General features: G+C 45.4%; 1 protein-coding gene across 2 annotated transcripts in view; it reads right to left on the bottom strand.

Moving 5' to 3' along the window:
• LOC127572070 (P2Y purinoceptor 1-like) overlaps positions 1-21,523 on the bottom strand; it is a 28,101-nt gene extending 6,578 nt beyond the window's left edge. The window contains exons 1-2 of one of the 2 annotated variants that reach the window (XR_007956555.1): positions 19,771-21,523; positions 2,543-4,579 (exon numbers count right to left, since the gene is read on the bottom strand). Coding sequence is in view for 1 of the 2 variants with exons in the window: in XM_052018937.1 (XP_051874897.1) it covers positions 3,545-4,510 (966 nt within the window). In the remaining variant the exon portion in view is untranslated. Of the gene's footprint in view, positions 1-124; positions 4,580-19,770 lie in introns of those variants that run through there. The other variant, XM_052018937.1, reaches the window with a different exon arrangement.
• Positions 21,524-27,860: the final 6,337 nt, after the last annotated feature.

The following is a 27,860-nucleotide window of genomic DNA, read 5'->3' as shown; positions in this document are numbered from 1 at the left end:
TAGGTTCTTGTGCTGTCAAAGGTATATACTTTTTCTGTAACTTTTGCATTGATGGTAACACCTGCCTGTTCACCATCATATTTTTCAATGTGTTCTTCCAATCAACCATAGCCAGCTCTTGTCACATACTTTCATGTTTATTTCGGGATTCAAGACCCAGGTTTTGCATTGAACTACATCAGTTTCACATTTGGTGGAAAATTCTTTCATATTATGAACACTCTTCCCCAAAGGCCCCTTGACAAGAAAATCTCTGCAGCTGAGACACTCATGGTGCCACAAACTAAAACCCCCAATAGTATCCAAATGGAAATATCAGTCTGAGAGTGAGATTGGCTCAGAGGACTCCTACATGTTCCCTCTGGTCTGCCTGGGATCTGTTTGCTTGCTCACACTTAAAGCTCTGGTGTGACACCCTCTCCTAACGCATTGTGCACAAAGTGAATCATGGAGTACAGAGCTGTAACCATATAGAAAGTGGAGCACGGTGCAGCAACCAGGTTCCATGAGTGGGAAACAGAACATTAACCAGTTTCCCTCAGTGGACCACATCACAGTGACCATGGTCCACCACAGGATGAAGCACAACAACTAGGTTCCGCCAGTCGAACACACAGCAGTAACCAGATACAAAACAGAGCAGAGTGACCTGGTTCCAATGGTGGAGTTCAAATCAGTAACTAGTTTCCATTAGTAACTGTCCATGCAGTTAACAGATTCCACTAGTAGAGCTCACATATTAACCAGGTTCCATTAGCGAAGAACGGAGCAGTAACCAGAGGCATACAGTTCTTAGTAGCTCTCAATTTAAGAGGGGATTTGCATCTTAAAGAACTAGGTAAAATAAACTTTAATCACTTGTCCTAGTGCAAGGAGTCTTTTCCATCTGAAGCTGTGAATGACATACAACACAACAAATATCAAAGAATCAAGCAAGCCTTTCCCAGAATGTGCTGATATTCAAAACAAACCCGACAATTATGGTGTTGATGTGAGGTCATAGATCTAGTACGATCATGATGAACTCTTGATCTCTCGATCTACCTCGTTATGGCCTTACATCTTATTGTCTACCTGCACTGCACTTTCCCTGTAAATGTAACAGCATATTCTCCATTCTGTTTTTTAATTCTTCTTTTGTACTACCTCAATGTACTTATAGAGTCAAAGAGTTATAGAGCAATACAGCACAGATACAGACCCTTCGGCCCAACCAGTCCATGCCGACCATGGTGCCCACCCAGTTGGTCCCAATTTCCTGATGTTGGCCCATAACTGTCTAAGCTCCGCCCCTCCATGTATCTATCCAAGTGCCTCCTAAATTATACAGTTGTACCTGCCTCAGCCACTTCCTCTGGCAGCTTGTTCCATATACTCACCACTCTCTGTGTGAAAAAGTTGCCCCTCAGGTCCCTTTTAAATATTTCCCCTCTCACCCTAAATCTATGCCCTAGTTTTGGGCTCCCCTACCCTGAAAAAATACTGTTACCATCCACCTTATCTGTGCCTCTCATAATTTTAAACATCTCTATGAGGTCACCCCTCATTCTCCCACATTCCAAGGAATAACCTGGCCTGGCCAACCTTCCCTTACAACTCAGGACCTCTAGTCCTGGCAACATCCTCGTAAATCCTTTCTGCACTCTTTCCAGTTTAACCACATCTTTCCTATAACAGGGTGACCAAAACTGTACACAGTACTCCAAGTGCAGCCTCACCAATGACTTATACAACTGCAACATAATGTCCCAACTCCTACACCCAGTGCCCTGACTGATGAAGGCCAGCATGCTTAACGCCTTCTTCACCACCCTGTCTATCTGGGAGAAGACAGAAGTGAAATGTTTCAGTTTGCAGAGAAGTGGGGAAGGACAAAAAGGTCAAAAATGGGAACATCTATGATTGAGTGCAGACCACAAGAGATTTACTGACCCATGTGGAGGTCTGACAGAGGGAGGTGCCTGGAGGAGGTTTAAGCAGGAGTTAATAATTCAAATCTGAAATACCAGAAGAGGAGAGAAATAATGTTCCAATTTTGGAATTTTAGTGCAATAGGAAGTTGATTATCCATTCTAAAAGAAATAAGTAGCTTGCATTTCCAGAGAATGTTTCACAGCATCAGGTCATTTTCCAGGAGTGAAATACTGTTGTAATGTTGGGAGATATTTCAGCTAAAGTTCTGCAGCAGTTTCCCACAAACAGCACTGTAATAATAGACAAATAATCTGCATAAGTGATGTGGGTTGGATGCTTAATACTGGTCAAGAGAGCGGAGATAATTACCCTGATCCTTTTCAGGTCTAGTCACCTGAGCTAGAGTTTAACATCTCATGCTGAAGATACTTTCAGTGGTGTAATGTTCAGTCACTGTTCAGCTTGGGAACACAAGAGTAGAATCCAAGCAACAAACAATCTGCTGGAGGAACTCAGTGAGTTGAGCAGCATCTGTGAGAGGAAAGGAATTGTTGACCTTTCAGGTCCCGATGAAGAGTTTCGACCCAAAACATCGACTGTACCTTTCCTCCCACAGATGCTGCTCGACCCCCACTTGAGTTCCTCCAGCAGATTGTCTGTTACAATTCTGCTGAGGTGACAGCCAAGAACAACATACATTCAAATACTCGTTGAAAGTTACAGCACAGAAAGAGGACATTCAGACAAATACTGGACTTGAGGTCAATCCTACTTCTCCGTAAGTGGCCCAGAACCTTGTCAAATCTAAATCTTTGCCCAGGTACATTTTAAATGTGCTGAGTGTTTCTACTCCTCCACTCTTTCAACCAATGAGATCCAGAGTGAAACCATTTCTTCTCAACTCCCTTCTAATCCTCAATTTAATTAATTAATTAAATGATTAGTTTCAGTCTTTGCCTCCTGGTTACAGAGCTCTCTGCTCAAGGAAGCAAATTTCCGTTTACCCTAGCTATAATGTCACACTCATAAAAGGAAAATCATAATTGCATTAGTGGCTGAATATTTAGAATGTTTAAGTGTAGGCTTCTCCATTCTTTAGCTTTCTGGTAATATGTTAACGCATTGTGTAAAGTCTTCAAGCGCATTTATTCGTCTCTCTGCCTGAGAAAACTCATTTCAACTAAAATTCACCAAGCCTATCAAACGCCATAACCTGCAGTTCATCCCCAATCCTGACTGTAAAATTCAACTATACACGCCAAAATCACTTGTCCTTCCTTATCTGTGTTGCCCCCTGATCCAAGAACACCTCATTTCCAATTCTCAGCTTTGTATCTGGCTTGTTCTGTTGGTCTCTTCTCCCTGCAACATCATCCCACTCCAGAATGCTACAAGTTCTTTCGTCTTCTCTTTTGCACCGTCACTGCTACCATTAGCAACCATGACTAAACCCTACCAAATTGACCAAGCTTTTCGACACCCTCCCAATATCCCATCCTATTCCTGTTTTCTCTGACAACTCACCAGGGAAGTGAGCTGAGACATTTTTTAATGTGTGAAAGACGCTATATAAATGCATGTTGTAGATTAACCAACGTCCTATGACTGAGTTATTGTGTCCAGAAAATTCCTACACAATGGTCTCATTCCGACATGCCACTCTCAAGGCTGTGGTTGAAAATTTTCTCCTGAAGGTGTCACCAGCCAGAAAGTACAGGATGGGGTCCACACAACTGTTGAGACTGGCGAGACCCCTGGTCACTTGATACATGGCGTAGACCCTTCTGTTCCACTCGCATGTGTCTATCCCTTGGTAATAAAGTCTGGACTGAAGGTTCAGGTTCTTCATCACGTGGAAAGGCAGGTAGGAGATAGCAAAGACGGCCAACACAATGATGACCAGACGTACGGACTTGCCCCGGAAGGGAGATCTCATCTTGTTACATATCAGCGCCTTCACTATGAAACCATAACAGACCAAGATGGTGGCGAAGGGGATACAGAATCCAAAGAAGGTAGTACCCATGCTGTAGATGAAGTACGTGTGCAAGAGTTCCTTAGAAGTTGTGTCATAACACGTGGTTCTATTGGTGTCCGGGTGTAGCCTGGAGTTGTTCGTACCACTGGTGTGCTGACGTGCTCTGGAGAAGAACAATATCGGGGAGATGCCGGCCATTACGACAATCCACACACACACGCAGACAATGACGGCCGACTTCTTCTTCAGCCTGCCCAGTGACTTCATGGGGTGGACAACCCCCATGTACCTGTGGACGCTGATGCAGGTCAGGAATAAGATGCTGCCGTACAAGTTCACATGGAATATAAACCGCTGCAGTTTGCACAGGACCTCGCCGAAGATCCAGTCGCTTTCCTTGAGATAATAAAATATCAAAACGGGCAGGGAGAAGACGTAGAAGAAGTCCGCCAGGGCGAGGTTGAACATGTAGATGGTGATGCTGCTCCAAGGTCTCATGTGAAATATGAACATCCAGAGGGCAATACTATTGCCGATGAATCCGGTGACAAAGACAATAATGTACATGACGGGCAGATAGTAGGTCTCAAAGTCCTTGTTGACAGAGCAGGATGCCATTGTCTTCCAGCCTATGCCTTTCTCTCATGGTTGATGGGATCTCACACATCCATCCAAGAATAAGCACATCTGCAACAGCAAAGAAAGATTTAAATTTATCCCATCTAGAGTTTCATCCATCATTTTGGCTCCTGAGCTGGCAATACCTTGAATTGGATATTCTAATCCTTATGCTGGTAAGTAGGTAAGTTGGTTTCTTATTGTCACATGTACTGAGGTACAGTGAAAAACTTTGTTTTGCATGCCATCCATTCAGATCATTTCATCACGTCAGTGTATTGAGGTAGTACAAGGGAAAACAATAACAGAATGCGGAATAAAATTTTACAGTTATGGAGAAAATGCAGTGCAGACAGACTACAACAAGGTGCAAGGCCACATTGAGGTGGATTATCAGGTCAAGAATCCATCTTATCGTACAAGTGGATCATTCAATAGTATTATAACAGAGGGATAGAAGCTGTCCTTGAGCCTGATGGTACGTGCTTTCAGGCTTTTGTATCTTCTGCCCTATGGGAGGAGGGAGAAGAGAGAATGTCTGCAGAGGGAGGGGTCTTTGATTATGTTGTTTGCTTTACTGAGGCAGTGAGAAGTGTAGACAGAGTCCATGGAGGGGAGGCTGGTTTCCGTGGTGTGCTGGGCTGTGTCCACATCTCTTTGCAGTTTCTTATGGTCTTGGGCAGAGCAGTTGCCGTACCAAGCTGTGGTGCATCCGGATAGGATGCTTTCTATGGTGCATCGATAAAAATTGGTGAAGATCAATGGGGACATGCCCAATTTCTTCCACCTCCTGAGGAAGTAGAGGCACTGGTGCATTTTCTTGGCCTTGATGTCTGTGTGGTTGGACCAGGACAGACTATTGGTGATGTTCACACCTTGGAACTTAAAGCTCTCAACACTCTCAATCTCAGTGCTGTTGATGTAAACAGGAGCATGTGCACCGCTCCCCACTTCCTGAAGTCAATGACCAGCTCGTTTGCTTTGCTGACATTGAGGGAAAGGTTGTTGTCATGACACCATGTCACTAGGCTCTCTATCTTTTTTCTGTACTCATTTGAGATTTGTTATTTTATATTCAAATCTCTCCATAATCTTTCTCCTACAACTCTTCAATCCTCTTTGATCTCAAGTGCACCTCCAATTCTGGCATCTTGCATTACCAATTTCACTATGGCATTAATTGTCAGAAGTCCTTCAGCTACCTAGGTCCCAGGCAATGGAATGCCCTCAGGTTCCCCACTTATCTTTCTTTCTTCAAGAACCTGCTTAAAACCTAGCTCCTTGACCATGCATTTCCTCACTGGAAAGTCAAGAGAATACTGGGTTTGAGTCCTACTGTTCTCTCTTTCAGGTGAAGGAAGAGATCTCATGACACTGTTTTGTAGAGAAACAGGGAACTTATCCCAAGTGCCTAGATCAATAAAAAAAATCCCTCAACCTACATCACTAACTTTGATTGTCTGCTCATTATCACGTTGCTGATTCTGGGATCCTGCTACACGAAAATTAGCTGGATTGTTTCCTATGTTAATCCAGTGGCTACTCTTCAAAAGTACCTCATTTGTTGTAGAGCGCACTGAGACATCTTGAAAGAAACACAAACAATATTTTTTCTTTTCTTGTAATCGCCTCTATTAACACCGCAGGGAGAATCTATAAATTCACCGATGACACCACTGTTGCTGGCAGAATCTCAGATGGCGATGAAGAGGCATACAGAAGCGAGATAGATCTGCTGGCCGTGCTGCAACAACAACCTCACACTCAACATCAGCAAGACCAAGGAATTGATTGCGGACTTCAGGATGGGGAAGTCGGGAGAACACACACCAGTCCTCATTGAGGGGTCAGCGGTGGAAAGGGTGAGCAGCTTCAAGTTCCTGGGTGTCAACATCTCAGAAGATCTATCTTGGTCCCAACACATTGATGCAATTGTGAAGAAGGCACACCAGCAGCTCTACTTCATTAAGAGTTTAAGGAGATTAAGACTCTTGCAAATTTCTATAGATGTACTCTGGAGAACATTCTGACTGGTTGCATCACAGCCTGGTATGGAGGTTCCAATGCACAGGATCATGAGGCTGCAGAGGGTTGTAGACTCAGCCAGTTCCATCACAGGCACAACTCTCCCCACCATTGAGGACAACTTCAAGAGGCGGTGCCTCAAGAAGGCGGCATCCATCACTAAGGACCCTCACCATCCGGGACATGCCCTCTTCTCGTTACTACCATTGGGGAGGAGGTACAGGAGCCTGAAGACCCACACTCAATGTTTCAGGAACAGCTTTTTCCCCTCCGCCATCAGATTTCTGAACAGTCCATGAACCCATGAACACTACCTCATTATTCCTCTTTTGCACTATTTAGTTATTTTAAACTTATAATAATTTTTATGTCTGGCACTGTACTGTTGCCACAAAACAATACATTTCATGACATACAGTTTGTCACTGATAGAAACCTGATGATTCTGAAATCCCTTGAAAGAAATTCACAAGGTTCAAGGTGCTATATAAATTCACATTGTTGCCGAAGAGTACATTTCCTGTTCTGAAACTGCAATATATCAATGCTTTCTCCTCAGAGCACTTGATAAAGGAATGACTTGAACAGCATCTTCCTCTTACCACATATTCCCCAACACTCTGCTCCTTCCCGCTGAAAATGACGGATTTGTTGCATGCAGTTTCATTGATATAGCAGCCTTCCCCACCCCAGCACCACAGCCCCACCCAGCCCTGCGCCATCACATGGCAATCCAGGTGCCAACTGTGAATCTTTTGAGAGCACTGTCCTTAAAATTTTGTTTCAATCCCAATCCAGGTTTGAGCATAAATCCAAGCTGACACTCCAGTGCAGTACCGAGGGATTACTTCACTGTCAGAGGTGCCCTTTGTTAACATAGAACATAGAACAGTACAGCACAGAACAGGCCCTTTGGCCGACATAGCTAATCCCTCCTACCTGCAGAATGCCCATATCCCTCTCAACATATCCCTCTCATTCATGTGACCATCCAAGCCGCTCTTAAAAGCCACCAATGAATTTGCCTCCACCACCCTATCAGGCAACACATTCCAGGCATCCACCACTCTCTCAGTAAACAACGTACCCCTCACGTCTGTTCTGAAACTACCCCCTCTCACCTTAAATGCATGCCCTCTGGTATTGGATCGCTCAATAATGGGAAATAGATATTGCTTGTCCACCCTATCTATGCCCCTCATAATTTTATACACTTCCAACAGATCACCCCTCAGCCTCCGCTCCTCCAGAGAAAAGAGCCCAAGTTTGTCCAGTCTCTCCTGCACATGCCCTCTAATCCAGGCAGCATCCTAGTAAACCTCCTCTGCACCCTCTCTAAAGCCTCGACATCCTTCCTACTGCACACTATACTCTAAACGCAGCCTAACTATAGAGACGCATCATAACTTCTTGACTCCTGGGCTCAGTACCTCGATTAATGAAAGCAAGCATCCCATAAGCCTTCTTTACCACCCTATCTACCTGTGTAGCTACTTTGCATGAGCCATGGACTTGCACCCCAAGGTCTCTCTGCTCTTCAACATTGTTAAGGGTTTTGCCCTTTAGAGTGTACTGCCTCTTGACATTAGTCCTACCAAGCTGCAACACCTCACATTTATCCGGGTTAAACTCCATCTGCCATTTCTCTGCCCACATCTGCAGCTGACCTATATCACGCTGTATCTGTATTCACAACTCCACCAATCTTGGTATCGTCTGCAAACTTACTAACCCACCCATCAACATACTCATCCAGGTCATTGATGTACAGTACATCATGTTGTTTTTGCTTTATCCCTTACTAGGACAATGACAAAGCTTAGATTTATAGAATTCACATGGAATACAGCACGGAAACAGGCCCTTTGGCCCAGCTCATCCATGCCCTCCAAGATGCCCATCTTTGCTAATCCCATTTGCCGGCATTTGGCCTATCTCCCTCCGAAACTTCCCCATCCATGCTTCCGTCCAAATAGCTTTTAATCGCTGCAACTGTACCCACATCTACCACTGCCTCTGGCAGCTCGTTCCATATACTCACCACCCTCTGTGTGAAAAACTTGCCCCACAGGTCCCCTTTAAATCTTTCACCTCCCACCTTAAACCTATGCCCTCTACTTTCAGATGCCCCTACCCTGGGAAAACGACTATGACTATCTATCCTATCTATGCCCCTCACGATTTTATAAACCTCCCTCAGGTCACCTCTCAGCCTTCTTTGCTCCAAGGAAAACCATCCCAGTCCATCCAATCTCTCCTTATATCAAGCCCTCCAGTCCAGATGACATACTTGTGAACCTTTTCTGCACCTTCTCTAGCTCAATCTCACCCTTCTGATTTCGTGGCCACCAGATACTGTCCCTCACAGCTCCAGTGACCAGGGTTCGATCTTGACCACTTGCTCTGTCCGTGTGGCTGACGATGCCAGCATTTATTGCCCATCCCTCACTGCCCCTGAACCAAGGAGTTGGTCGTGAGCAAACTCCACTGGTGAGTCTGGATTCATGTATAGTCCAGACCTGTTAAGGATTGAGGACTTCCTCTCCTGAAGAACTTTGGTGAACTAATCAGTTTTTATATCAAGCCAACAGTTTCACATTACTGTTACTGAGACTAGCTGCATTTTTAAATACCAGAGTTATCTAATTACTTGATTTTAAAGTCTCCAGCTCCAATGATGGGATTCAGACTCACACCTCTGGATCTATTCAGCACTCTTGTTGCTGGCTCAGTAACCTAACTACTTGGCTATTTTCAGCCAAGGTTGCATTTCACTTCCAATGAGGACATAAGTGGACCAATAATAACCAAGGTAGGGTTTGAATCTGTTAGGTTTGTTGTCATATCATTACTTATATTTCCTTGCACCACAGTTAGAGACCATTCAGCCCATTGAGTTCATGCCAGCTCTCAGCACAATCCCGTCAATCCCACTCCCCCATTCACTCTCCTGTTGACAATTCTCTCGCACGTGCCCATCAACCATTCTAATTTTTCTGCCAATTACACTGCAGTAATTTAAATAACTAATTAACCTACCAAACCACACATCTTTGGCATGTGGGAACTGGAGCACCTAGAGGAAACCCAAGCAGTCACACACGACAGTGTGGCTAAGCACAGCTCTGATGCCATATACAAATTCGCCCACGACACCAATGTTGTTGGAAAAATCACAACTGGTGATGGCTCAGCTTACCGGAGCGAGGGAGGACACCTGGCCGAGTGGTGCTGCAACAACAACCTCTTGTTCAGTGTCAGTAAAACTAAAGAGCTGATTGTTGACTTCAGGAAGGGGAAGGAGGGCAGACATGTGCCAGTCTACGTTGGGGGATCGGCGGTGGAAAGAGTAAGCAGCTTTAAATTCCTGGGTGTTCACATAACGGACGACCTGTCCTGGGCCCAGCACATACTGTAGATGCAATCACAAGGAAAGCACGCCAGCATCTTTACTGGGAGGTTAAGGAGGTTCAACTTGGAACCAAACACTCTAACAAACTTCCACAGATGTACTGTTGAAAGTGTCCTGACTGGTTGCATCACGGTCTGGTACAGCAATTCAAATGTGCAGGAACGTAAGAAGCTGCAGAGAGTAGTGGACTCAGCCCAATACATCATGGATAGTTTGCAAGACAAGTTTTTCACTGTACCTCGGTACAAGTGACAATAATAAACCAACACCAATACCAATACATCCATCCCCATCATTGGTAGTATCATCAGGAGGTCCATCATCAAAGATCCCCACCATCTGGGCCATGCCATCTTCTCACAGCTTCCATTGGTCAGGAGGTACAGAAGCCTGAAGTCCCACACCACCAGGTTCAGGAACAGCTGCTTCCCTTCAACAATTTTGTTCTTGATCCAATCAGCACAACCCTAATCACTACAGTTTATCAACACTATGACTACTTTGATCGCTGCACTCTAAAATGGACTTTGGTATTTTTTGTTCTTATTGTATTCTTCGTTGTAAAAATTGTGTATAATTTATGTTTATGTTTTTCTTGTGAATGCTGCTTATCTGATGCTCTGTGCCTGTGATGCTGCTGCGAGTAAGTTTTTCATTGCACCTGTGCACACATGGACTTGTGCATGTGACAATAAACCCAACTTGACTTTGGAAATGGTCATGATTTAAATGAGAAATGGACTATCATCAAGAATCCCCACCATCTGGGCCATGCCCTCTTCTCACCGGTACCATCGGGCAGGAGGTACAGAAGCCTGAAGTCCCGCACCACCAGGTTCAGGAACAGCTTCTTTCCTACAACCATCAGGTTCTTGAACTGACCTGCACAACCCTAACCCTACCTCAGCAACGGAACTCTGCAGACCACCTCTTGCACTGCCGTGGACTTGTCTTCGATTGTGTCTTTATTTTTTTTGCACTAAGGTCCTGCATTTTCACAGCCTTTTTTTTCTACTGTATGGCATAGTTTTATGCATAATTTATATTCTGTGTGTTGTCTGTACTTACGTGCCTGTGATCCTGCTACAAGCAAGATTTTCATTATACTGAACCTCACCGTACGTGTGTACACGGCAATAAGCATGACTTGACTGAGATAAATTGAAACCCACAGGCAAACAACTTGCCTTTGAAGCTTCTGCAAAATCTGGAGGCTCTTTGGAATGCTACTCCTTCCCCATTTACTCACAACTATCCACGAGTTTAACTTCACCAACTGGGAGAACACTCAGTTGATCAGGCAGCAACAGAAATCAAGGTAACTTTTTAGGATGAAAACCACTTGTCTGAAGTGAAAGGAATCAGGGATATATTAAAAAAGGGAGAAATAAAAGACAAACTCATCACAGGGTTAAAGGTTGAAGAAAATAACTGCAGAATAGGGTGAAGGTGCAAGGCAAACGGGGTTGCTAAGAGACCAGTGAAAGACCATGGGTTCAGAGGAGATGTAACTGGAGAGAGTGTGATCATCAACCTCTGCCCCAGAAAAACTAATAGTGCTGGTTTTGATATGATGGTTTTGTGGTCAGAAGGTTCAAGTTTCACAATTGAAAAATGAGACGCTTTGAGCGATCACACCTTATTGGCATTCACTCATGTGAAAGTAACCAGTAAGTACTGCAATCCTAAAGTGCCACGTAGAAAGGCACAGATGAGAGTTAACTATCAATGTTCTTAATTAATTTTCACAACCTGTTTTAAATTAGTTTATTATTTTATAATTTTTAAAATATTTTTATCAGCGACATTCAGAGAGAGTGGGGAAGGCTGAGTTGTCGGGAGGTCCTTGGTGTGGTCTGTGTGGAAGCTTCAGTGTCCACCACCTCTGGACTTCCCTGCCTCGTGGGATGGCCCACAGGATGTTGACAACCACAAAGTTCTCAAAAGTAAGTGCCGAGGAGTGTGGAAATAGGAGCAGGGGTAGGCCTTTCGGCCCTTCGAACCCATTCTGCCATTCAATATGATTACGGCTCATCCTCAACCTCAATATCATACTCCCAATACCCCTTGATACCCTTTATGCTGAGAAATCTATCTCCCTCTTAATCGTATTTTATCACTTTGCCTCCACTATCTGGGGCAAAGGTTCCAAAGGTTCACCACCTCTGAAGACCTTTCTCCTCAGCTCAGGTCTTACCCCATATCCTGAATGATGACACCTGGTTCTAGATCATTCAGCCAGGAGAAGCATCCTCTCTCCTTCCAGCCTGTCGAGCTCCGTAAAAATTTGGTAAGTTTCAATGAGATTTCTTCTCAGTAACTCTGGAGGATACAGGCCTGGTCTGTTCGATATCATAAAACCATAAGACCGTAAGACATAGGAGCAGAATTAGGCCATTTGACCCATCGAGTCTACTCTCTCATTCAATCATGGCTGATTTAGTTTTCCATCTCAACCCCATTTGCTTGCACCCTTCCTAATCAAGAACCTATCAACCTCCACTTTAAATATACCCAATGACCTGGCCTCCATAGCCGTCTGTGGCAATGAATTACACAGATTCACCACCCTCTGGTTTAAGAAATTCCTCCTCATCTCTGTTCAAAAGGGATGTCCTACTATTCTGAGGCTGTGCCCTCTGGTCCTAGACTCTCCCACTACTGGAAACATCCTCTCCACGTTCACTTTATCCAGGCCTTTCAATATTCAGTAGGTTTCAATGAGATTCCCCCCACCCCATCCTTCTAAACTCTATAGTCCCAGGTGCAGAGCTATCAAATGCTCCTCATATGTTAACCTTTTCATCCCCAGGATATAATCTCCTACATAAACCTGCCATCCCAGGTGTTCGTGAAGTGAATCTCCACTGCACTCCCTTTATTGCAAGTATGTTCTTTGTTAGGTAAGGAGACCAAAATGGTACACAGTACTTTTTGTGTGCAGTAACTGTGACAGCAAACTTATTCACAGCAACAACAATACACCACAGTATTATGCAAACAACACAGGACAAACAATACATCACAGCTTGGTATGGCAGCTGCTCTGCCCAAGACCGCAAGAAACTGCAGGGAGATGTGAACACAGCTCAGTCCATCACTCAAACCAGCCTCCCCTCCACTGACTCTGTCTACACTTCCCTCGAGAAAGCAGCCAACATCATCAAGGATTCCTCCCACATTGGACATTCTCTCTTCTCCCTCTTCCTGTCGGGCAGAAGATACAAAAGGTTGAGAGCATGTAACACCAGACGCAAGGACAGCTTCGATCCCGCTGTTATCAGACTCTTAAATGAACCTCTCATATGCTAAAGATGAACTCTTGATCTCTCACTCTACCTCCTCATAGCCTTACACCCTTATTGTCCATCTGCACTGCACTTTCTCTGTAACTGTAACACTATATTCTGCAATCTGTTTTCTTTCCCCTTTTGTACTACCTCATGTACTAATGTATGGAATGATCTGTCCGGATGGCAAGCAAACAAAAGCTTTTCACACGTGACAATAATAAACCAATTACCAATTAAAGACCAGGCAATCTGCTTTCTGTTTCATTTGGTTGAGAGTAAAACACTGACCAGGGCACCAGAAAACTGCTGCTCTTCTTTGAAAAGTCCAATTAAGGGGATAAATGTGTCATCCATGTACATTGTCCCTCTCATTACAGACATTTCCCAGGTTATGGCAGTGTTCCATTCCTGAGAACAGCTCATAATCCAAAGTGTTTGCAAGTCGGAAATGAACAACATCACTGTGTGGGCGAGGGTTACAGGAACAGCGGTGACGGGACACCGAGCAGGCACGGGAAGAGTGGCCACCAGCCGGCCTCACTGACTCAGTGAGTCTGCTCAGTGCTCCCGGCTCTGCTCGGCTCCACCCATTCCCCGGTGGGAAGAGAAAGCACACTGAAATGCCCCATTCCCACACGGCAGAAGATGCCCGCAGCCCTGCAGCAGTCAGCAAATCTGTCCCCATCCATCCCGCCGGTCTCCCAAACACTCCATCATATGTACATGGTATCCATAAGTCGGGTATTTGTAACCCGGGGAAGGACTGTAACCAGAAGCTGCCAGTAAACATCACAGAATTAACAAGGGGTTTACTTTGACACAACTTTCTTGCCGGGATTTTATTGGTAATGTTGGTTTATTATTGTCACGAGTACCAAAATACAGTGAAAAGATTTTGTTTGTGAGCCATCCAGACAGATCATGCCATACATCAGTACATCGAGGCAGTAAAAAGAAAACATAATGCAGAAGATAATGTTACAGTTATAGGGAAAGTGCAGTGCAGGTAGGCAATAAAATGCAAGGGCCATTACGAGGTGGACTGGGAGATCAAGAGTTTATCTTCATTGTATAAGCGGTCCGTTCAAGAGTCTGATAACAGCGGGATAGAAGCTGTCCTTGAGCCTGGTGGTACGTGCTTTCAGGCTTTTGTATCTTCTGCCCGATGGGAGAAGGGAGAAGAGAGGAGGGGTCCTTGATTATGCTGGCTGCTTTCCTGAGGCAGCGGGAAGTGTAGACAGAGTCAATGGCGGGGAGGCTGGTTTGTACAATGGACTGGGCTGCACTTACAACTATTTGCAATCTCCTGCGGTCTTGGGCAGAGCAGCTGCCATACCAAGCCGTGATGCATCTGATTGTTGGATCCTTGCTTCGTCTGATATTACTCCCCACTTAACATCGAGGCAGTGTAACTCAGGAATACTGAAGCCATCACTGGGATTCTCCTCAAGTGTCCTCTCCCTGTGGTCAAGTTGCAGTGTGGATTCCAGCCACTGAGGGGAACAAGGGATGATCTTTAACTCCAACCAACACCAACAAAGACACAGGGATCAGTGTCAACCGCTGCACTTGGCCTTTCCTGACTTCACAAGCGATATTGACTCTATCAATTGAGAAGAAACTGTAGACCACCCTTCACAAACTTGGCTGCCCCACAGAAATTTGTCACCATTTTGTATCTGTCACATGACGGCAATAGGCTCTTACCCAGAGATTCTACTGCAGACTAAATCTTAATGGGGGCTGGTGTCAAGCAAAGTTGAGTCATCACCTCAACACTGTGCTCACTCTAGCTTATCTCTGACGAGCTTCCCGCAGGAGTGGATCTGATACTCAGGACAAAGGGGAATTCGTTCAATCTGCATCATCTCTAGCCCTGAAGCAAAGTCACCCCAACTTACGTCATTAAACAGCAGCTCACAGATAATGCAAACATTCAGAGGTCAAGCTCCAAGTCATTCACTAAAGTGTACAGGCCCTTAAACTTAACACCCAGTAAAAGTCATTGACTAACCTGCCTCCCATGTGTAACACCAATCCCTGCCAAAAAAAAATTCAAGATGAGATGATGCAAAATGTGAACCACCTCTCATATATCAGTGAAATTCGACATCAGTGATGACATTCACTGTCGTCCACAGTGCACCAACAATGTCTTTGGCCGTCTGAGGGAGTGTTTGAAGGTCATGATCTCAGACCGGTATGAAGCTCATGCCCCAGTGATAATTCTTGTCCTGCTATTGTTTTGGAGGCATAAATCACCAACAGTTGGCATCTCAGGGCATTACAGTGGTACCACCAACACTGTCTCTGCAAATTCCTGGCTGGGTAAGTCAACCAATATCGGTGTCCATTCCCAGACCAACATCCCCAGCAATCATGTTCCATTGAGTTGGCTCCATTGGGCAGGCTACACTGTTAACAAGTCTGACAACAGACTCCCAAAACAGGTAGTCTCTTTGGAGCTCCTTCACAGTGAGGGAGGACCAGGAGAATACTCAAGGATGTGTTCAAACCTCATTCAGCTCTGTGAAGCTCAAACCCCTTCCATCCCTGCTGACTCCTGGGAAACCCTGGCCCATGAGTGCTCAAGGTGAGGAGAATTCAGGACGGCATTGAGAACGGGAGCCCTGCATACATTGTAAAAGGTGAAAAACACGATGGTGCTGGAGGAACTCAGCAGGCCAGGCAGCATCCGTGGAGAAAGGCAGGCGGTCAACGCTTCGGGTCAGGATCCTTCCTCAGGACTTAAGACAGGAAAAGGGGAAGCCCAATATATAGGAGGGAAAAGCAGAGCAGTGATAGGTAGAGCAGAGGCAGGGCACAAGATGGTGATAGGTAGACACAGGTAAGAGATAGTGATAGGCAGGTGCGGGGGAGGAAGGGTCCTGACCCGAAATGTTGACCGCCTGTTTTTCTCCACGGATGCTGCCTGGCCTGCTGAGTTACTCTAGCATTGTTGTGTTTTTCATCTAGATTCGAGCATCTGCAGTCTTTGCATTGCAAAAGGTGTGCACCATAGGGCCCTGGGAATGTTGTAGAACAGTTCCCTTTAAAGCAGTAACACACGTAGCCAGGATGGTGAAGAAGGCACAAGGTCTTCATTGGTCGGGGCATTGTGTATAGGAGTTGGGATGTCATATTACAGCATTACAGGATGTTGGTGAGACTGCATCTGGAATATTTTGTGGAATTCTGGTCACTACATTATAGGAAGGATTTGATTAAGCTGAAGAGAGTGCAGAAAAGATTCACAAGGATATCTCTGGGACTGGATAGGCTGGGACTGTTTTTCCCGGAGCAAAGGTGACTGAAGGGTGACCTTATAGAGGTTTGTAAGGTCATGAGGGGCCATCGATAGGCTGGATTGTCGCAGTCTTTTTGCCAGGGTAGGGGAATTCAAAACTAGAGGGCATCGTTTAAGGGGAGAGGGGAAAGATTTAAAGGGGACCTGAGGGGCAAGTTTTTCCACACAGACGGTGGTGGGTATGTGGAACGAGCTGCCAGAGGAAGCGGTAAAGGTGAGTACAATTACAGCTTTCAAAAGACATTTGGACAGGAAAGGTGTAGAGGGATACGGGCCAAATGCAGGGAAATGGAATTAGCTCAGGAAGGCTGAGTTGGCAAGGATGAGTTGGGCCAAAGGGCCTGTTTCCGTGCTGTATGGCTCTATCACCTCACAAACTACCCACTCCCTGCCCCTCACCTACCTCCAACCCCATCTGTGGAAAAGTCTGCATGTCCCACATTTGCTTCATTAGTCAGGTCAGAACCAGAGTGGGGGAAGGTCACCCTTTCATCCCAAGGAACTGCCCAAGGAGAACTCCATGACCATCAACCATAGAACAGTACAGCACAGGAACGGGCCCTTCAGCCCACAATGTCTGCGCCAACCGTAATACTGAATTAAACTAAATCTCTCCTGTATGTACACAATCCATGTCCTTCCATTCCCTGCATACTCATTTGTCTAACAGATCATTTGATCTCTCGCACATAACAAGATCATTCGCTCTCTCACACAGAACCACGTCATCAGATCTCTCACACAGAACCAGATCTTTCGATCTCTCGCACAGAACCAGATCATTCGATCTCTCGCACAGAACCATATCGTTAGATCTCTCGTGTAGAACTGCACCGTTAGATCGCTCACACAGTACTACACCAATCGAGCTCTCATCACACTTGTGAAATGAGGTCCTTTAAGAAATACTGTCAGCAAATGGCTTTGCAGCTAATCCTCAGCTTCAGACTAGTTTAGATACTAAATGAAGACCGATGAAATCAGACAATATTTGATGGCATAACTCGTATTGGTACTTAGGCAGTGCTTTACACAGAGGAAAGCGTATCTACAGATACCTAAAGCCCCCACTATACCTCTTCGAACATGGAGGAAGATGGCGTGGTAATGTCAATGCCGCATCTTAAATCCAGTCTATGTTATTCCTAATTCCAGCTGTAGGACCATACATCACTGAAGAGTCTGTTTGTAATCTGTGGTCAGCAACTGTTTCCTTGTTTAAGTCATATTAAAGATGTATCAAACTGTAAGCAATATGTTAATGAATAATGTTTTTCTGATGGTATATACATCTTGCCTACTTTGATGCAGCTTTCATCTTAACTGACCCTCTCATCACCAGGGCATGCACAAGGAAAGACATGGTTTCAGTACAGCATGTAATACCAGCAATGAACTCTAAAGTGTTGGCACTTAAGAGTCTGAGCACAATGATTGATTCAGAGTTCATTTCTGGTTTATACCAAAATGGTCATTGGCATAACAAAGCCCTGAATAAAGCCCTGAAAGCCTCTGAAACACCACTATTGAATCTGCCTCCACCACCTCCCTGGGCAGCCTGCTCCAGGCACCCACCACTCTCTGTGTAAAAGAACTTGCCCCGCACATCAGGAAAGGGGGTGGTGTACATGCACCTGTCTACATCAATGGTGCTGAGGTCGAGAGGGTTGAGAGCGCCAAGTTCCTGGGAGTAAACATCACCAATAGCCTGTCCTAGTCCAACCACATAGACACCACAGCCAAGAAAGCTCACCAGCACCTCTACTTCCTCAGGAAGCTAAAGAAATTTGACATGTTCCCTTTGACACTCACCAACTTTTATCGATGCACCATAGAAAGCATCCTATTTGGATGTATCACAGCTTGGTATGGCAACTGCTCTGTCCAGGACTGCAAGAAACTGCAGAGAGTTGTGGACACAGCCCAGCACATCACAGAAACCAGCCTCTCCTCCATGGACTGTCTATACCTCTCGCTGCCTTAATGAAGCAGCCAGCATAATCAAAAACCCCACCCACCCGGGTCATTCTCTCTTCTCTCCTCTCCCATCAGGCAAAAGATCTTGAGGGCATGTACCACCAGGCTCAAGGACAGCTTCTATCCAGCTGTTCTAAGAGTATTGAACAGTTTCCTTATATGATGAGATGGACTTCTGACCTCACGATCTACCCTGTTATGACCTTGCACCTTACTTTCTACCTGCAGGGCACTTCCCTGTAGCTGTGACACTTTACTCTGTATTCTGTTATTGTTTTTACCCTGTACTACCTCAATGCACCGTGTAATGAATTGATCTGTATGAATGGTATGCAAGACAAGTTTTTCACTGTACCTCGGTAAAAGTGACAATAATAAACCAGTACCCCTCTCACTTTAAATGCGTGTCCTCTAGTATTTGCCATTTTGACCTTGGGGACCAACTACCTACTCTATCTATACCTCCCATAATCTTATAAACTTCAATCAGGTCTCCCCTCAGCCTCCACCGCTCCAGAGAAAACAACCCAAGTTTGTCCAACCTTTCCTTATGCCTCTCCAATCCAGGCAGCATCCTGGTGAACCTCTGCTGCACCGTCTCCAAAGCCTCCACATCCTTCCTTTTATGGGGCGACCAGGATTACACACAATACTAGGATTATTTAACTGGATCCTTTAACTGGGCAATATAACTAGGCATGACCCTAAACCACAATTCTGAACCTTGGCAGGATAATCTCAATGAAACTCATTCAAGTGTCGGGAGATGTTGGAATCTGCTGGAGGAACTCAGCGTCCATGGGGGGAAAGGATGGTCGATGTTTGGGGTCAAGACTATATAACTCGGTAACTGGACTTCTACTTCACATAGTGAGAATATAACTCGTTCATTGCCTGTATCCCCCGGCGAAGTGGGATCTAACTACATCAAGAACTGCAGACATTGCCGTCTGTGCAGTTCACCTGAACACGTTTCGCTCTCCCCACAGACAAAGTCCTGCTTCCACATGTACGGGGGTGCGACGTGTCTGAAGATCGTTTGACCTTCATCAACCAGCTCGGCAAGGTGGGCTTCAGGTGAAACGCAAAGCTGAAACGCTAAGGATACAGGAAATCTGAAATAACCGCAGAAAATGCCGGAAAAACTGTGTGGAAAGTGAAACAGTTGATGTTTCAGGTCGAAGACCTTTTATCAGGGAGGAACACGTTCTAAAAGGAGTCATCGTAACGTATCAAATCTTCCTACCACGAAATATTCAGCAGATGATCCAACGCATTCCCAGGTGATGGGGATATCTGGTGAAGTTACTGCTGGGTTCTTGCAGAGAGGATCTGGCTTCTTATAGATGGAACCTCCGGTGCTTGGATCCCAGTGCGTTCTCTGTCCGTCTGTCTCTCTCTCTCTTCTCTCTACAATGCTACAGGACGCTTAGTCGGTTCTTCCTCAGAACTTATCACGGGGCGTCACTCTCACTGAAGTGTCTCACCAGCCATGTTCCGGGATATATCCGCTCTCAGTGAGAAACTATAACTAGCAAGAGAAGCTTCATACGAAAAAAAACAACTGGTCTCTCCTCAAACAGGATTTCAACATACCAGTGCAGAGAGACTGACTTCTATTATCCTCCATTGCCGGCGGCGCTGACAGTAACACGCCATCGAAGAAGGGGAGGGAATCGTAATCATTTCAGGAAGGAGACATCAGACCCGGGGAGCTTACACCGAATATTGGACACCAGTGTTCCCAGTATTTTAGCGGTTTAGTACTCGGGAGACTTGATGCCCTCAAGTTATGGGGAGTGCTCGGTGGAAGTTACTTTTTAACGATCGCTGATAAAATGTCTTTTGATTGCAAATCTCTGCAAGTGTGTGGGTAGGTGCCTAAAATTGTTAATTTAGCAAAATCTGCTTCAAACGTTGTTGACGGTGGGAAACTGCACAATTTGGCAGCGCAGGGGTACCAACACCTATCCTTCCGTATTATCCTAACTTTTCACCCTTGGCCTAATATCCGGGTTAACATAACTATTATCTTAACCTTTCCTCCTACCCTATCTCTACCGCTCAGAGCAAGTTGTCCCACAGATCAGAGAGCGTCCCCTGATGGAAGCGACACAAGGGAATAGTTTACTCTCCACAGCCCCTCTGTGCTGGGTGTTAGATTCAGTGTGAGGGTCACCTTAACATTTCCAGAGCGGCAGCACTCAATAGAAAACTGTTCTCTAGCTAGTTAGTTTAGTTTATTGTCATATATACTGGGCTGCTGTTAAGTTCCTTGCTCACGTGAAGCTCAGAGAGTAAACAGTGTACCTGGTGATAATGGTGCAAAGTATGGTCGGCAAAGTAAGAGTGCAAAAAGAAATGCTAAAGTGACAATGATGGAAGAGGTAGAATTAAGAGTCTGAGAACGTGGCGGGAAGGGGATGTGAGAGAGGTGATTGGGTCAGAAGTCTGACCACCGTGGGGAAGAAGCTGTTCTTGATTCTGGTCATCTGGGCTTTCAAGCTCCTGTATCTTCTCCCAGAAGGTAGAAGAGAGAAAATGGAATGGCCCAGGGTGATGGGCATCCTTGATGATACTGTTGGCCTTCCTGAAGCAACGCACCGTGAAGGTGGACTGGACGGAAGGAAGTGAGGAGTCTGTGACGGACTGGGCAGTGTTTACCGCTCTCTTCAGGTTCTGACAGTCCAGAGCAGAGCAGTTGCTGTACCAGGCTGAGATGTAACCCATCAGGATGTTACAGAATCATACAGCATGAAAGCAGGCCCTTCGGCCCAACTTGTCCATGCCGATCACGGTGCCCACCGAGCTAGTCCCAGTTGCCCGCAGTTGATCCATATCCCTCTGAACTCCTATTCATATCTGCTTTCTGTAGTGCATCTGTAGAAGTTCCAGGGAATCCTCGTGGACAGGCCGAATCTTCTCGGGAAGTCCCTCGGGATGGCAGATGTCTTGCTTCTGTCTGGTGATGTGGGCTCTGTGGTAGCTGCTGAGGTCAATGTGGGCTTGTAGTGTCTTCCCTGCCAGCGCCTCTTTCCCAGGGCACCAATGCTCAATACAAGAGGGCATGGCTTTAAAGTAATGCGTGGAAAGTTCAAGGGACATATCAGAGGAAGATTTTTTACCTAGAGAGTGGTTGGTGCATGGATGGGGCAGAAGTTTGCTGAGGGGGTGGGCATGTAGGTAGGTTTAGTCTGCCACTTACACAGGGCTTCTGTATGCTCTTGATACATGGCCTCCATGTCCTCCATATCATCCTGAGTGCTCCTCTTCTGGAGTGGGGACACATATCATAGAACATAGAACAGTACAGCACAATACAGGCCCTTTGGCCCAAAATACTGTGCCGACCTTTAAACCTCACCTAAGACTATCTATCCCCTTCCTCCCACGTATCCCTCTATTTGAAATTCCTCCATATGCTTATCCAGTAAACTCTTGAATTTGACCAATGTACCTGCCTCCACCACCACCCCAGGCAGCGCATTCCGTGCCCCAACCACTCTCTGGGTAAAAAATCTTCCTCTGATATCTCCCTTGAACTTTCCACACATTACTTTAAAGCCATGCCCTCTTGTATTGAGCATTGGTGCCCTGGGAAAGAGGCGCTGGCTGTCCACTCTATCTATTCCTCTTAATATTTTGTACACCTCTATCATGTCTCCTCTCATCCTCCTTCTCTCCAATGATTAAAGCCCTAACTCCCTTAGTCTCTCCTCATAATCCATACTCTCTAAACCAGGCAGCATCCTGGTAAATCTCCTCTGCACCCTTTCCAATGCTTCCACATCCTTCCTATAATGAGGCGACCAGAACTGGACACAGTACTCTAAGTGTGGTCTAACCAGAGTTTTTATAGAGCTGCATCATTACCTCACGGCTCTTAAACTCGATCCCTCGACTTATGAAAGCTAACACCCCATAAGCTTCATTAACTACCCTATCCACCAGTGAGGCAACTTTCAGGGATCCATGGATATGGACCCCCAGATCCCTCTGCTCCTGCACACTACCAAGAATCCTGCCATTAACTTTGTATATCGACAGGGTGAAGAAGGCTTGCCTTCATTGGTCAGGGCACTGAGCACAAGAATTGGGATGTCATGTTGCAGCTGTACAAGTCATTGGTGAGACCAGACTTGGAGTATTGTGTGCAGTTCTGTTCACCTAGCTGTAGGAAGGATGCCATTAAGCTGAAGAAGGTGCAGAAAAGATTCACAAGGATATTACGAAGATGGGAGGGCTTGAATTATAAGGAGAGACTGTATAGGCTGGGGCTTTTTCCCCTAGAGTGGAGGAAACTGAGGGGTGATCTGATAGAGGTTTATAAAATCATGAGGGGTGCAGAAACATTAAATGGTCAGTCTTTTTGCAAGGGTAGGGGAGTCTAAAACTAGAGGCTATCAGTTTAAGATGAAAAGGGAAAGATTTAAAAGGGACCTGAGGGGCAACATTTGCAATAGAGGGTGGTGGGTATATGGAACTAGTTGTCAGAGAAAGTTGTAGAGGCGGGTATAATTACAACATCTAAAGGACATTTGGACAGGTGCATGGATAGGAAAGGTTAAGAGGCACGTAGATGCCATGGCCAAGAAAGCTCACCAGCACCTCTACTTCCTCAGGAGGCTAAAGAAATTTGGTTTGTCCCCTTTGACACTCACCAACTTTTATCGAAAGCACCCTATCTGGATGCATCACGGCTCGGTATGGCAACTGCTCTGCCCAGAACCACAAGAAACTGCAGAGAGTTGTGGACACAGCTCAGCACATCACAGACACCAGCCTCCCCTCCTTGGACTCTGTCTTTACCTCTTGTTGTCTTGGTGAAGCAGCCGGCATAATCAAAGACCCCACCCACCCGGGACATTCTCTCTTCTCTCCTCTTCCATCGGGTAGAAGATACAGGAGCCTGAGGGCACGTACCAGCAGACTTAAGGACAGCTTCTACCCCACTGTGATAAGACTATTGAATGGTTCCCTTATACGATGAGATGGACAATGACCTCACGATCTACCTTGTTGTGACCTTGCACCTTATTGCACTGCACTTTCTCTGTAACTGTGACACTTTACTCTGTCCTGTTATTGTTTTTACCTGTACTACATAAATGCACTCTGTACTAACTCAATGTAACTGCATTGTGTAATGAATTGATCTGTACGATTGGTATGCAAGACAAGTGACAATAATAAACCAATACCAATACCAAGAGGGATATGGGCCAAATGCAGGCAAATGTGATGAGTTCAGGTGGGCATGGGTCAGTTGGTCTGAAGGGACTATTTCCACACTGTTTAACTCTGTCACTCTATAGTCATGGGCCAGATGTTCTCAGGAGTCAGTGAGGGTGTTGTATTTCTTCTAGGAAGCTTTGGGCACATTCCTGCATCTTTACCCTCATCTGCCTTGAAATCCCTTTCCAAGACCAAACTCAGAACAGAGTCTGCTTTGGGAATCCAGTGTCAAGGAAGTGAACGATATAGCTGATTGAGGGTAACCAGATATCAGCGGTAGTTGCTAATTGGTAATTGGTTTATTACTGTCACATTGGCTGAGATACAGTGAAAAGCTTTGGTTTGGATACCTTCCAGACAGATCATTCCGTACATAAGTGCTTTGTGGTAGTACAAAAGGAAAACAGAAAGCAGAATATAGTGTTAGAATGTTAGCCCTGGAGAGGATATACCACACCCATTTAATGGTCACCTTTCTAGCAATGACAAATCAACTGATCAACTCATGGGTTTTTTCCAGTACTTAAACAATTACCAGAATCTATAACTGAAAGTTATTCACAATTCTGCAGGTCTCAGTTCTTTGTCAAACTGTGATATGGAGAGATACGAATCGATAGAACAAACATTGTGAAGGTGAGGTGGAATATCAGCCATGACAGTAAGTGCACTATCAGGCCCAGATGTGTACCTGTTCCTCAGGTAATATGTTCTTTTATGTCAAAGGAACATAATGGTGGATGCTATTGAGTCCTTTCTCAGAAGGCTAAGGAAATTCGCCATGTCCCCGTTGACCTTCACCAATTATGACAGATGAGCCATAGCAAGCATCCTATCTGGATGCATCACAGCTTGGTACGGCAACCGATCTGCCCGAGACTGCAAGAAACTGCAGAGAGTTGTGGACACAGCTCAGTCCATTATGAAAACTGGCCTCCCTTCCGTGGACTCTGTCTACACTTCTGGCTGCCTCGGTAAAACAACCAACATAATCAAAGACCCCACCCACCCCAGATATTCTCTCATCTCCCCCCTCCCATCAGGCAGAAGATACAAAAGCTTGAAAACACATACCACCATGCTCAAGGACAGCTTCTAGTCCATGGTTATAAGACTCTTGAATGGACCTCCTGTACAACAAAGATTAACTCTTGACCTCACATTCCATCTCATCATGGCCCTTGCACTTTGTCAACTTGCACTGAATTTTCTCAGTAACTGTGACACTACGTTCTGCATTCTGTTATTGTATGCTCTTGGACTACCTCAATGTACTAATGTGATGAAATGATCTGTAAGGATGGCATGCAAAACAAATTTTTTCCCTATATCTCAGTACATGTGACAAAGATAAACCAATTACCAACTACCTTCCAGCTGTAGCCGGAAACAATATGCCAAGTATCCCCTCAAGCTCGGCAAACAGAGCTCTTTCTGCTAAGGAGCTGGCTGAAGAGAGGTTCTGGCTCAGAAACAACGGAGTGGACATGTAATTAATGAACCATCAGGATTGTGCAAGTTGTTGAGTGACCAGATGTGATGTAAAGGGAAGGGACGGTGCCTATTTGTCCATCAGCTGCCCAGGAGTACGACCAGTGGAGTATGAAGTGAAAAACAAGTTGGTAAATGGACCTGTGGAGGAATCTGCACCAACATGACTGGACAGGAAAGACAAAGAAGCTTCTAGAAGGTCAGAAGAAATTTTATAGAGGAAAGATCATTCAAGACATCAGGACCAACATCTCCAGAGGCCAACCACCACAAGGAAGAGATAATCCCCCACTTCTGGAATGGGAGTCAGGAAAACCCCTCATCAGTTCACAAGTGTGCAGGTAACAGAAAGTTAATGCATATTAAGTAATCAATCGTTATATGCAAGGAATAATAACATGGTTTGAAAATAGTTAAGTGTGATTATTTACCTGAAAGCGTTATCACCTAGTTCTGCCCTTTGATTGGGTCATGAATGTTGAGCTACATCTCAAGTGCCTTTGTTCAATAGACACATAGCCGTTTCCATGGTTTAATCTCTCATCTGTATAAAAATGTCACATTTCCTCATGAACTTGTCAAAGTGGGTTAGTTGCTCATGTCCACGGAGATTTAGTAGACAAAATAACCAGCCATTTCCTCGTTGCTGAGTGTGTGGATGTTGCTGGCCTCACCAGCATTTGTAGCCCATCTCCCACTGTGTGGCTTGGTTTTGGTATTGGTTTATTATTGTCACTTGTACCGAGGTACAGTGAAAAACTTGTCTTGCATACCGATCGAACAGGTCAATTCATTACACAGTGCAGATACATTGAGTTAGTACAGAGTGCATTGATGTAGTACAGGTAAAAACAATAACAGTACAGGGTAAAGTGTCACAACTACAGAGAAAGTGCAGTGCAATAAGGTGCAAGGTCACAACAAGGTAGATCGTGAGGTCAGAGTCCATCTCATTGTATAAGGGAACAGTTCAATAGTTTTATCACAGTGGGTTGAAGCTGTCCTTAAGTCTGGTGGTACGTGCCCTCAGGCTCCTGTATCTTCTACCCGATGGAAGAGGAGAGAAGAGAGAATGACCCAGGTGGGTGGGGTCTTTGATTATGCTGGCTGCTTCACCAAGACAGAACGATTATAGTAAGGGTAATAAGTAGATCTGTAGAGAGCCGCTTGCAACGAGTTGCCACGCTCCAGCACCATCTTGGCTTGTTTGGTGATTTCAGAGGCCCGTTTATACTCAACCACCATGGTGTAAGTCTGGAGTCACATACGGCCTAGAGGGTGGTAAGGATGGCCAGCTTCCCTCCATAGAGAAAGTTTGTGAATCATTTCAGATTTATTGAATGAACTGAGCTGAAAGTACCCAGTGCTACGGTGAGAAAAGAACCCAACCTCTCCATGTCAGTAGCTGTGGCCACTGGATTACCAGCCAACCACCAGTCCACCACACCCTTTCCCTCAATGTCAGCAAATCAAAAGAGCTGGTCATTGACTTCAGAATGCGGGGCAGAGTACACACTCCTGTTTACATCAATGGTGCTGAGGTGGAGAAGGTTGAGAGCTTCGAGTTCCTACATGTAATTATAACCAACAATGTGTCCTGGTCCAGTTACATGCACACTATGGCCAAGAAAGCACATCAGCGCCTCCACTTCCTAGGAAGACGAAGGAAACTCAGCATGTTCCCAATGACTCTCACCAACTGTCTGGTCTGGTACGGCAACTGCTCTGCCCGGGACCGCGGGAAACTGCAGAGAGTTGTGGACACAGCCCAGCACATCACGGAAACAAACCTCCCCTCCGTGGACTCTGTTTATACCTCTTGCTGTCTTGGTGAAGCAGCCAGCATAATCAAAGACCCCACCCACCAAGGTCATTCTCTCTTCTCCCCTCTCCCATCAGGCAGATGATACAGGAGCCTGAGGACACGTACCACCAGGCTCAAGGACAGCTTCTACCCCACGGTGATAAGACTATTGAACGGTTCCCTTATATGATGAGATGGACTCTTGACCTCACAATCTACCTTGTTATGACTTTGCACCTTACTGTCTACCTGCAATACACTTCCTCTGTAGGTGTGACACTTTACTCTGTATTCTGTTGTTGTTTTTACCTTGTACTACCTCAATGCACTGTGTAATGAATTGATCTGTATGATCAGTATGCAAGACAAGTTTTTCACTGTACCTCGGTACAAGTGACAATAATAAACCAATACCAATACCAATGTTTACAGATGCACCATAGAAAGCATCCTATCCGAAGGCATCACGGCTTGGTATGGCAACTGCTCTGCCCAAAATTCCAAAAAATTGCAGAGAGTTGTAAACACAGCTCAGTCCATCATGCAAACCAACCTCCCCTCCATTGACTCTGTCTACACTTCCAGATGCCTCAGGAAAGCAGACAACATAATCAAGGACCCCTCCAATCCTGGACATTCTCTCTTCTCCCTCCTCCCATCAGGCAGAAGATACAAAAGCTTGAGAACATGTACCACCAGGCTCAAGGACAGCTTCTATCCTACTGTTATCAGACTACTGAATGGACATCTCATATGCTAAAGATGAATTCTTGATCTCTCGGTCTACCTTGACGTGGCCCTTGCAC

Source organism: Pristis pectinata, chromosome 6 (assembly GCF_009764475.1).
Source record: "Pristis pectinata isolate sPriPec2 chromosome 6, sPriPec2.1.pri, whole genome shotgun sequence".
NCBI classification, from domain to species: domain Eukaryota; kingdom Metazoa; phylum Chordata; class Chondrichthyes; order Rhinopristiformes; family Pristidae; genus Pristis; species Pristis pectinata.
The sequence above is the reverse complement of the archived record's forward strand: the minus strand, read 5'-3'. Positions and strand labels throughout refer to the sequence as shown.